Raw genomic sequence first — 12,635 nt, 5'->3', positions numbered from 1 at the left:
TTCCAGTTCCAGTTGCTCCTGTCTGTTAGAAATGGCTGGTCACTATGATGCACATCATATAAACCAGTCCCCAGTGACAAGCCATTCTGCTTCTGTACTTCCTGCTTGCTTATCCCATAAAAGCCCTAGACCACCAGAGATCTGGGCCTAATATTCTGGGAGTGATCCTGATCAGTGCCAAATGACATAAATAAATCTGCCTCCACATCCTGGGTGGTGTTTTGGTGTTTCTGCTTGCCATTGAAATAGGTCATATATTTTTGCAAGATATGTTAGCAGAATTATTTTGTCCAATTAATGGCACATAGTTTAAAAGTATTTAAGCTTTTCAGTTTTCAAATGTTGTCCAATATACTTTCTTTTGTACTTATAGATAGACTGACTAAACAAAGGCAATCTTTTGATAAAGTTTTATCCAAATTATGTAATAGTCTTCCCAAGTGCTCCTACGAGGGCCTCAAAAATTAAAGGGTAACACAGAATAAATGAGTCACTCTAATCTTTGAGTAGCAGAGAGCAGCCCTGGCTCTGCTTTACAACACTTTGTAGTCTTCTCCCCAGAGCCTGCCCTCAGAAGAGCATTCCCAGAGCCCTGAGTCAGTTGAAACCACAATATCAGAATACATCCATTTGTCAAATGCTTGTCTAGATCATGGTAGCCAATACAACTTACATAACTTTATGTTGTTCCCGTATACTGTTCTGATACTCAAATACAGGCTGAATGAAAATGCACCAGAGCGTGGTCGCGCACGCCTGTAATCCCAGCACTTGGGAGGCTGAGGCAGGAGGATTCTTGTGAGTTTGAGACCAACCTGGGCCACAAAATGAGCTCAAGGCCAGCCTGAACTGCAGAGCGAGACCCTGTTTCAAAAAAAAGGACAAAAAAAAAATTCTCTGTAGCCATCAGAGTGTCTTTTATGTAGTGATTTCCCTGGAATAGTTTTCACATGATATCGAGGAGTTTTTTTGTTTGTTTGGTTTTTTGAGACAGTCTCACTATGTAGTTCAGGCTGGCCTTGAACTCACTATGTAGCCCAGACTGGCCTCAAACTTGGGGCAATCCTCCTGCCTCAGCCCCCCAAGTGCTGGGATTACAGGTGTGTGCCACCACACCCGATGAAATCCAATTTTTAATCACCATTAATCACCATTAGTTCTATGAACTAATATAAAGTGGCGAAAAAGTATCTTCAGAGGATTATGGCCTCTGGAACTTAGCAATGATAATAATATTATCATTATTAACAATATTATTAGCTAATACTATTAGCAATAATATTAGTAATATTAAGATTTTGGAACTTAGCAGTCAGTTAACATTGAAGACATTTTGTTTTAACAATATGTAAGACAACTAGTAGATCATAAGATATTCAGGTTCTCTTCCATTAAAATGGATGACTTAAAAGCTTTCAGAGAGTTCTAGAAGCCTGAGCCTGTCGCTGTAAAGTGCAGTAAGTTGGAACTGTGCCTTACTTGCATCCTGATCTAGAATAGCTTCATTCTCATGCAGGGCATCAGACACCTGGGGCAGTATTCAATCCTGAAGGTCATGAAGATGGTGATTATGCCTGAAAAACAGGTACACAAAAAAAGAGAGTTTCAGCTATAAAGAAAGATAAACTCGAGACTTTTATAGGCAAATGGGTGCAACTAGAGACCATACTCAGAAGTGAAATAAATCAGACCCGCATGTGTAAACATCATATTGTCTCCCTAGTGTAAGAACCTGAAAGAGTAAATAAAATCTGAAAGGCACAGTAGATATTGTGAAAGGGAAAAAATTGCTCAAAAAGAAAGAACAATTGGGAAGAGGGAAAGGAGAAAAGAAAGAAAAAAAAAAGGGAAAATATATATATACAAAGTAGCTAAGATCATTGTCCTACTGATTTCTCTTAATTTATTGAAAGGAACAGCTAATGCTTAATTTTTGGACCAATTTTGCATGCTTATATCTGGCGATCTGAACAACTACTTTGAAGACAACAGTATGCAATATAACAGCCATTGGTGAATTCCTGCCATCTTGTTTTTTGAAATTCTGTATGGTTTCTAATGGTTTTTTATTATTTTTATTCTCTTTAAAATAAAAAAAATAAAAAGAAGAGGGTTTTAGTTTGCTGAGAGTTTCAACTTGGTGAGGAGAAAGTTTGATATTTTGGTTATTTTATATTACATATATGGTCTTAAAGGAAAACCTAGAAGTTACATATCTTAGAGCAATTTTTAAATACAGATCTGAACAACGCCAAAAAGCTCATGTTATTTTTTGCCCATCTTTTAAAAGACAGTAGCATCATGGTTTCCTAATGTCGTTTCATGTCATTATGATACTTTTCTAAAATTGGCTTTGGACAAATGAAACTACTCCATCTATCAGTATCCTTCAGTGTTAGTAGTAAGATGATGTTATTTGTGTATATAGGGTATATATGTGTATGTATATGTGTGACCTGTGTATGTATGTATATGCACGTGTAGTGTAGTGTTGCACTCAGAGAAGGTGGGCCAGGTTAATGTGATTTACGGCATCCAAAAAATACGAACAGCATAGTGTGGGGACCAACGACAGAAGCCTAAAAACCGATTGCCAGTGCTAGAATCCTGGCTGGACGCCTGCCTGGCAAGCGCAAGGTCATGAGTTCGATTCCTGGTACCGGAAAAAATCCCAAAAAAAACCCCAAACAAACAAACAAACAAACAAACAAAAAATCCTGGCTGGAACAGTCAGTAAGGGCGTCACCCTGAATATGTGTCCAAACCCCATTTTGCTGTTCTATAAAAGCAAAGATAGAATAAACTTTTTTGCAGGTTTATGGAGAAAATAAGGGAGAAAAGATGCATAACAGTACTTTGCTTAGTGCCTAGCACCTAGTCAGAACTCAGAATTCATTATTAGGAACTTGTGTGCCTTTATAGCCCCAAGCCTTTATCTTTTCTTCTATTAGCATGCAAAAGTTTGTTTTGTTCTTGTCTGGCCCTTTTGACTAAATGGTGTCAGTTTGAGGTTGGAGAGGTGAGACGGTTAGTAGTTCTGTTAGGCAAGTCTACTGGAGACAGCAGAGCAGTTCTAGGACACCATGTTGCCTCTATTGCTTTGACCACCGGCAGATCAACTGCTGGTAGACAGGTGTCTTTCACTGATTCACTGTTTTGTTTTTTTTTTTTAATTGTGATCTAATTCACACATCATAAGCTTCACTGTACAGTTTGGAGCATTTAGTATATTTGAAAGAATTTGCAACCATTATCACTAATTCCAAATCATGCCCATTACTCAAAAAGAAACCCCTTATTCATTTACAACCACACCCCAGCCCTTTACCTTGGTCCCTAGCAACAACACATCTACTTTCTATCTTCATATTCACATAAATTAAATCATAAATATGTTACCTTCTATGTTTGGCTTCTTTCTCTTACCTTAATGTTTTCAAACTTTATGTTGAAGTGTATAGCAGGACTACATTCCTTTTTAAGGCTGAATAATATTCCATTGTATGGATATACCACCCGTTTTGTTTATCTGTTCATTAGTTGATGGAAACACATTATTTTATAATTTTGTTTTTAGGGAAACCTTTGAAAGTAGTCATGTCCTCAACAGTACATAATGTATATATACCCTTTTTTCCATAGATAAATTAGTTTATTGCCAACTTTTTAAAGGAAAATTTTACAGGATTTGGATAAGAAAATATCAGTCTGAATTTCATTTTAGAGATGCTAAATGTTTTTCTTTTGCTGAAGCCCAGTTCTTTTGTATTTTATCTCTGAAGCTTTTCTGAACTTTCCTAGGGAAAAAGAGGAGCAGCTCACTCGTGTGACTGAAGTTCAGAGGTTGCAGGCCCAGCAGGCAGATGCTGCTCTAGAAGAATTTAAGCGGCAGGTGGAACTGAACTCAGAAAAGGTCTACGCTGAAATGAAAGAACAGGTAAGAGGCAGCCACACTGTCCTTTGTGACAGTCAGTCTCTCAGTAGGAAAGTACGTTCTCATCTTCAGTGAGATAGAAATATTCCACTTTCTTTAAAAGAAGCTATCAAAATTAGCCATACAGTTGGGTCAGAGATTCAGAATGAGAAGGGATATTACCCCTTGATTTAATGGCAGAACGATTACTTAAAAGATCTTTCTACAGGCTGGGGGTATAGCTCAGTGTCAAGAGTGCGTGCTGAGCATGTGTGAGGACCTGGGTTTGATCTCCAGGACTACAAAAACAAAAAGCAAACGAAAAAGTCTCATACAAATGTAGTAATAGCAAGAATACTATCTCTTCCGGGAGGATGAATCTGTAGAAAAAAAACCTCTACTACCAATCAAATTGTTTCTGTACAGTGAGGGCTACAGTTGACCATCTTTGGTTCTGTATGTTCCGTGAAATAGTATTTTATTGATAATTTACAGAAAGTTATTTTCAACTTGCAGTTCAGGAGGATAGAAACTGCCTGTAATTCTTGTATCAATTAAGAAGTGTTTTGTTTTGACAGAGAATTTTTAAAATTATAAAGAAAGGAATTATTACAAACACATGTTCATTGAGAATCAACAATTGCTAATATTCTGTTTATACAAACTAAAATGTTTAAATGTAAGTGGAATTTTTCTATTCATGTCTATCATGTTCTTATCTTCTCACCATCTCTGGTGAGAAGAAAAAACTACTAAAATTAATTCTGTATGATTATTTCAGTATAGTTTATACTTTTATATACACATAATCATGTATGTGCATATATAGAACATATCATTTTATTACTTAGTAAAATACAATATTATTATATTTTCACTACATATATAATGTCCATATATGGTGTCCATATATAAAGTGTATATTATGTGATAAGTACTTATAATTGCTTTGTTTTTCTATTTTTAAAAATGAAATACAGGGGCTGGGGATTTAGCTCAGCACAAGGTTGTGAGTTCGGTTCCTGGTACCGGAGAAAAACCAAAACCAAAAAAAAAAAAAAAAAAGAAATACAGATCTTATATATTGTTCTTGTTTGCTTATTTGTATTTACTATTTTGTGTCAGTGCTTGAATTACCATATTGGTTTTCCACAATCCTTTTAATGTTAAATATGAATATAATTATATTTTAGTTATTAGCTCCCTTTCTCAAGTATATTTAGATTATTTTCAAAATCGAGGTTGCAAAGAATAGCACAGTTCTTCCTGTAATTTAATTTTCAGTTTTAGTTATCTTCTTTAGGAGTTCCAAACACATTGGTGGTAGAAATGTCTTTAAGGAAGGTTTTATGTTTTGCTTTGAGCTAGCCTCATAGGGTTTAGGGTTTGCAGTTTTTCTGTTACTTTCTTAGTTCTGATTTCTGCTCGTACTAATTTGTGGGGATCTGGGCCCTAAGCGTGGGGTCTGGGGTCTCTTTCCCTCTGTTTTTTACTTGTTGTTAGAGGCAAAAGCTGGATTCCTGCTGAGTCTGTGCAGGAAAGCAGAGCCTTTCCTTCCTGCTCCTTGGACGTGTACCTCTTCCCGGCCCCCTGCCGTGATCAGAGCTAGGCCCTAGGATATATATCTGATCCAAATATTCCATGGAGCTGATAGAAGATCGCCAATAGGCTTGAAAGTAACGGAATAGAGAACATACTGAAGGAGAAAGCCCCAGGCAAAAATTTTGAAGTACGCTGTTAAGAATTTTAGGCTAAAAATTAGACATTTGAAATTGCTGTGGCTAATAATGCAACTTTCTGAGAAAAGTGGGCTTCGTGACAGTCATCTTGGACTCATTAAGGCACTTCTGGGGCTGATGCTTTAATAACAACAGGCTATGGAATTCATGGATAGACAAGGAGAATAGACAGGCAAATTAGGTGCAACCTGTGAGAACATTCTGTAGAAGGAAAAGGTTTCTGTATTTAACACAGACTAAAAGCATACTTCTAAAGAGAGCTACTGTAGAAGTCAGAAAAAAAAATCAGAATGGCAGTATGTTTAAAAAAGCCACATGTCAAGTAAAAATGAATTCAGTAAAATTTGAATACCTCCTAGTAAAGAATTGAACCTTAAGAATAAAATATCCCGGAAGTTTCTAGGTAGGGTGATACTGGCAAAGAAAGTACAAAAGCAATACAGTGGTGCTGCACAGTTTTGAAAGAGAAAAGTTGTTACTCAAAAAATTGTTACTCAACTTTATATATAAAGTAAAGCATTTTCTTATGTACAAGAGCTCCAGTACTGCATACCATTTTTTTTCTGGAAAGTTACAAAACGTGATTGAAAACTTTGATGAATATTTGAAGTTTTTTTTTAAAAAAAACAATATAACACAGTAAAAGACACATTGCCAAAAATACAGTGACTGTTAATTTTGTGAAGTATTAGTAAAAGACAAATTGCCATTAATGCCTCTCAAAATATACCCTGAACACATTTATCCCATTGAAGCAGTTCAAGAAGTCCTCTTTCATTAGTGTCATTGGCTCTGCGGTGGTGGCTGCCTTGATGTCCTGAACTGATTTCAAACATTCACCTTCCACAATCATTTTGACTTTGGATAAGAGCTGAAAGTTGCGTGGTGCCAGACCCTGAGATGAAAGTGGAGGAGAGCACACTCTGATGCTTTTGTATGCCTTCTTTTCCATGATGGCACTCAGCTGTAGCTTTCACCGTATTTTCCACCACATTTTTTAAAGATACTCATGAAAGAGCACTTCCAGAACTGCTTCACAAAGTGGCACGAATGACAGGATAAGTGTGTATGAAGTGAAGAGGAGTATCTTGAGGGTGATTGAAGGCAATGTGTGTTTTAGCACTATTAAATTTTTTAAATGTCAATATTCATCACATATTTTAATGATATATTGTAGATGAGCACCTCAAACAATTCAGAGACAAAACACAAGATTTCCCACACATGGGGGTACCATCATATAAAAAGATGAGAAGAGAATAAACAAATTAAATAATTGTGAAAAATTTCCTTGTAAAATACAATGCTCAAATTGATTGATTCCTGGAAAAGAAAATATGTAAAGAATAAAATACAGATTTAATAATTTTATTCTAAATCTCTGTTACACTACCAAAATCAAGAAGTAGATGGATAGGCCTGAAGGTGTAGCTCAGTAGTGGAGCATCTGCCTAGCATGGGCCCGGTCCTTGAAAACCCAACTGTGGAAACAAAAAAGGGTATCTAAAATTCTGTGTCATGAATATATGAGACTCCTAAGATCTTTAAAATTGAGTAAATAAGTTAAAGTAATTTTCAAATGTACAATTTGGTAAAAGAAAAACTAAGACCACTTAAAGTAGTGAGTTACTTTCTAACCAAACAGAAAGGGAAAGACATACAAACCTTATTTGTTTGGTACGGTTGGTATTTGCCTTATTTGGGCATAAGCTTGCAGCTTTGAGCCAGGGAATCACTGAGGGGTTAGCTGCTGTGATTGGCTGAGACTCTTAGTTTATGTTATAGTTAACCGTAAATGGAGACCCTTGGGGCTAGTTTCACTATTTAAGTATGGAGGATAGCTTATGCCAGTTTATTTTGGTTCAACAAAACATTGGCATTAGTAAAATTTAGGAAGACATATATTTACATAAAAACCTTGAGATTCTAGGAAAACTTGAGAGTGGACGCTGCCTAAGAAAGAGAAATTACTAAACATTAATAGGTTAAATTTTTCAAGTATTGATAAATAGATTTACATGCATGAATATGCTCTTTATAAAAGGCACATGTAAAATTAGAGAAAATGATGTTAAATGGATGCTGAAAATTTGTCACTTAAATTCAGAAAAAAGTATGAATAAATTATGGAGATTAGTATGGTGATTTCTCAGGAACTGAAATTAGCAACTCCATATGACCCAGATATCCTTCTCCTAGGTATCTTCTCTAAAGAGCTTAAATCATACTACAGAGATACGTGCATACCACATTTTGTAGCAGCACAACTCATAATAGCTAAATTTTAGAAACAACCTGTATACCCATCAAACATGACTGGATAAAGAAAGTGTGGTATCTACATATAATGGAATACCACTTGCTATAAAGAATGACACATTTGAGACATTTGTAGGAAAATGGATGCACCTATAAAATATAAGGTTGAGTGAAATAAACCAGACACATAAGCTTAAATACAATGTAATGTCTCTCATTTGAGTGAGGCAAAGCACAAAGGAGTGATAAGGGTGGATAAAGGATAGATAGAAAGGGACAAGGGGACAGCGCTCTTGCAATAGGGAAGTGGTTCAAGGGAATGAGGGCGAGGGGTGAGGAGGAGGGCAAGGGGAAGTGAGGAATGAAGACGTGCCAGGTACAGGCACCTGATAACCCCGGTGAATGTAAACACTGTATGCCGTAACAGGAGCTAAGGTGGGTGATATCAACGAGTACAAAAAGGGGGTGGGGGGCCAAAGGAGGAAGGGGAGGGGGAGGGAAGAGGATTAAAAATAAAAGAAATGAGCTGTAATATGTACATGTAACCACTCCCCAAGATTTTAAACTGAATGAATTGCAAACATGTACTAGTAAAATAAGTCTATAAAGAAGGGAAGATATGAAGATAATACTGTCATACAAATTAGAATCAACATAAATCAGTCAGCTCAGGAAAGGGCTATGTTTTTACATATTAAAAGCAAAAGAACCTAACTCAAATGTGAAAAAGTGTTAGGAATACATGGATATATTGACATCGGTATTCAGGGGATGCTTTAATGTATTCTTCTTCATCTTTTATATATGGGGGGTGGGAAACAGCCAGGAAACCCAACAGCTGTACGTCTACTTTCTACCATTTAGAGACAACACATGAAATCTTTACTCTCATGAACAGTTATCCAACTCAGTATACCATAAGGTGAAGCTCAATCTATTTCTCAGAGAAGATATATTTTTACCACAATGCAACAAAACTAGAAATTGAAATTAAATTAAACTTAAAATTGCTACATGGGACATCACTAAAATTATAAACTTTGTCTCTTTGAAAGACTCCCATTAAAAAACAGAATGAAGCAAGGCAAACTAGAGAATAGGAGAAAGGATTTACAAAACAAATATTTTAAAAATTTCCTTAGACATTGTGGTTCTTGCCTACAAATCGCAGTGGAGGGTGGAGGCAGGAAGATTGCCAAGTTTGAATCCAGCCCGGGCAACTTAGTGACTTAGAGAAATCTTATCTCAAGATACAAAGTTAAAAAAAAAATAGCTGGGCGTGTTGCTCAGGGTGAAGGCCCTCAGTTCAATCCTCTGCATAAAAAGAAATGTATCTAAACTACAAAATAAATCTTGCAATTCAATAATAATAATCATAGGAGAAATAATAAAAAATAGGCAAAAATTTAAACATACGCCTAATAGAATAAGATATACAAATAACATACAAATAATGTGAAAAGGTGTTATGAAAGTGTATGTATATATATAACATATGTAAAATATATCTTCTCTGAGAAATAGATTGAGGGTTACTTTATGGTATACTGAGTTTGACAACTGCTTCATGAGAGTAAAGATTTCATGTTATGGAAAGGTGTTATGAAAACCCAAATGAGACAACACTGTACATTCATTACAGTGGTTCATATGATAACAATTAGTTGATAATACCAAATATTAACAAGGATGTGATGCAGTTGTGTGTGAGGCTCTGGGTTCAGTCCCCAGTGTGACAAAACAAACAAGCAATAAAACTACCCAAGGCCGCAAACTTCAGCAACCCAATGTTCCTCAGAAGATGAAAGACTAAACATGCAGTGTACACAGTGAAACATTACTCAGAATAGAGAGGAATGCACTGTCGCTGCCCTGAAGAACAGGGATGAATCTCAAAATCTTGCTGAATGAATACGAAAACAAGAGAGTACATATTGAGTATTTTGTAATCTCTGAGTTCTGTTAGAATTCTCTAGATGCTGAATTTTTTTGTTTTAGCAGACCATCAGCCCAGTTCATTTCAGAGCAACCTTGTCTCATCTTCCTGGGTGGATTTCGGTTCTAGTTAAGTTTCAAAGTCTTTACTAGCTGCTTTAGTTCTGTTTGTACTTGTGCCACTCAGGGGTGAATCTGAGACTTGGGTGGTGGTTTAAATCACCGCACCCAATAACTGCAGGCATTTATGAACATTCTCCAGAACAGACGATATGCCTGGCCATGAAACAAGTTTCAATAAATTTGAAAGGATTAAAATCACACGAAGTATGTTCTTTGACCCCAGCAATAATACATTGGAAATAAATAACAAAAGAATTCTGGGAAATTCTCACATGTTTGGAAATTAAATAACATGCTTTTAAATAATTCATAGGTCAAGGAAGATATCACAAGGGAAATTAGAAAATATTTTGAAGTGAGCTAAAGCAAAAAAAGGGCATATCAGAATTTATGAAATGCAGCTAATATAATGGTTAAAGAAAAGTTTATAGCTTTGAATCCTACAAAGAATGTCCTCACATCAAAAACCCAAGCTGTACCTTAAGAAAATGGGTAGGGGAGCAAGCTTGTGTACAAGCAAGTAGAAGAAAGGTTAATAAAGAATCAAGCAGAAACCAAAAGCTTAAATAGCGAATAAAGCAAAATTGATTCTTTAAAAGAATGAACAAAACTGATAGACTTTAGTTTGACTGACCAAACAAGTAAAATGAGGGGATACAAATTATTAAATTTAGGAATGAAAGAGGAGAGGACACCACTATTGATCCTCTAGAAAATGAAAGCAATGTGGAGTAATATTACCAGAAACTTTACAGCAGCGATGGCAAACCTTTGAGAGCTTTTGATGATATGAACACCCCAATGTGCCATCATCTCCACTGCTTTATATCCACAAATTATGCGTGGAATGGATAGAATCCTAGAAATAAAATGATTGCCAACATGGTTTCAAGACAGATGAAAATCTGAACTGAATAATAATAAAGACACTAATTTAATTACCAATTTAAAAAATCTTCTCCATTGAAAGTCCTGGAAACAAATGTCTTCATTGATAAATGATGTCAAACATTTAAAATTTTTTAATATTTTGAAAACTCCTTCAAAAATTGAGGAAAGAGGGCTGGGAATATAACTCAGTGGCACAGTACCTGCTGGGCAAGTGCAAGGTCCTGAGTTCAATTCCCGGTAACAAAACAAAAACAAAACAAAACAAAACAAAACGAGGAAAGGAAGCTTTCCCTTTGCTTCTATATAGACAGTATTGTCCTGATATCAAAGCCAAAGATATTGAAGGAAAGCAGCAGATTGATATGTGTTATGAACTCAGAAATGTGTGTTGGACTCAAAAATCTTTAATGATATTTTCAGAAACTGAATCCAACAGCATATAAAAATGATTGTACATCACCACCAAAGGAGTTTTATTCCAGGAACCTAAGGTTGTTTTAAATGAACAAATCTATTAATGTTATACAGTATATTAATAGAATAAAGGATAGAATAACCTGATCATCTCAGTAGAGACAGAAGAACTTTTAAAAATGTCTAACATTCATATATGATTTAAAAAATAATTTTGGGGCAATTAAGGCTAGAAATAAATTCACTCAACCTAATAAAAAACATCTATGAAAATCCAGCAGCTAATAAACTTAACATTAGAAAACTTTGTGATTTTTTTCCTAAGAACAAAAAAAAAGATACGTGTTTGTTCTACTTCTGTTTAGCATTGTATTAGAGATTCTAGTCAGTACAAGGCAAAAAGAAAAAGACATACAAAATATACATATGGAGAAGGAAGAAGTATAAATGTTTCAGATATAATGATCCTGTATGATGAAAACCTCCTAAACCCCACAAAAGAAATACTAGAAATAATAAGTGATTCAAACAAGTTTTTGTAATACAAGACAAATACACAAAAATTAGTAAGTCACCCACACTTCTATATTTTAGCAATAAAATTTTGAAAACAAAATTAAGGAAACAGTTTAATTCATAATAACTTCAAAAGTGGGTAGTAAGGGAGATGGATACAATCAAAATATATTGTAAATATTGAACCCCTCCCTCTGTGGAGCTGGGGGGAGGTCAGGGCATGGGGCTTTGGAGGTGAAAATGATCTAAGTGTGTTGTATGCCTATACGAATCTACCAAAATGAAACTCATTACTGTACACAACCATTATGCTCTAATTTAAAAAAAAAGAAGTGGAAAAATGCTTAAGTTGAAATCATGCATTGAATTTTTTTTTTTTTTTTGGTTTTTTTCCGGTACCAGGAATCCAACTCATGACCTCCCGCTTGCCAGGCAGGTGCTGTGCCGCTGAGCTAAATCCCCAGGCCCAGCATTGAAAATTTTTAAAAATTGCTGAGAGAAATTTTAAAACACATCATTAAGCAGAGAGCTAGTCTATATTTATGAATTGGAAGACACAATATTATCAACATGGTAACTCTCCCTATATTGGTCTGTAATCATGTACCATTCCAATATACTTTTTGGTGCTGGCTAATAATAAGACATGTTTGATGTGTACATGTTTTTATTTCAAAGATAAAAGAACAAAAACATCTTAACAAACACACATACATTTAGAAAATACCACAAAAACAATACAAGCAATACAGAATCTCAGACAAGGTGATAGGAAATTAACAATGGTTGTTGTATTACATATTGGTATCTTCAAATTGGATATTCAGATAAACAAATATAGACAT

General features: G+C 35.3%; 1 protein-coding gene and 1 long non-coding RNA gene across 7 annotated transcripts in view; one reads left to right on the top strand and one right to left on the bottom strand.

Annotated features, from left to right (window-relative positions):
- Window positions 1-12,635, top strand: part of Cep112 (centrosomal protein 112kDa) — a 517,700-nt gene that overhangs the window by 199,058 nt on the left and 306,007 nt on the right. For all 5 annotated transcript variants that reach the window (XM_005402141.2, XM_005402139.2, XM_013503230.1 and 2 more), the window contains one exon: window positions 3,802-3,937. In XM_005402141.2, coding sequence (XP_005402198.1) covers window positions 3,802-3,937 — 136 coding nt within the window. The remainder of the gene's footprint in view (window positions 1-3,801; window positions 3,938-12,635) is intronic.
- The window catches only part of LOC102005707, a 63,709-nt gene that overhangs the window by 44,951 nt on the left and 6,123 nt on the right, over window positions 1-12,635 (bottom strand). For both annotated transcript variants that reach the window (XR_001230866.1, XR_263698.1), the window contains exon 2: window positions 1,480-1,574. This is a non-coding gene — a long non-coding RNA (uncharacterized LOC102005707). The remainder of the gene's footprint in view (window positions 1-1,479; window positions 1,575-12,635) is intronic.

Source organism: Chinchilla lanigera, unplaced genomic scaffold (assembly GCF_000276665.1).
Source record: "Chinchilla lanigera isolate Chin_1 unplaced genomic scaffold, ChiLan1.0 scaffold00077, whole genome shotgun sequence".
Lineage (NCBI taxonomy): Eukaryota > Metazoa > Chordata > Mammalia > Rodentia > Chinchillidae > Chinchilla > Chinchilla lanigera.
The sequence above is the reverse complement of the archived record's forward strand: the minus strand, read 5'-3'. Positions and strand labels throughout refer to the sequence as shown.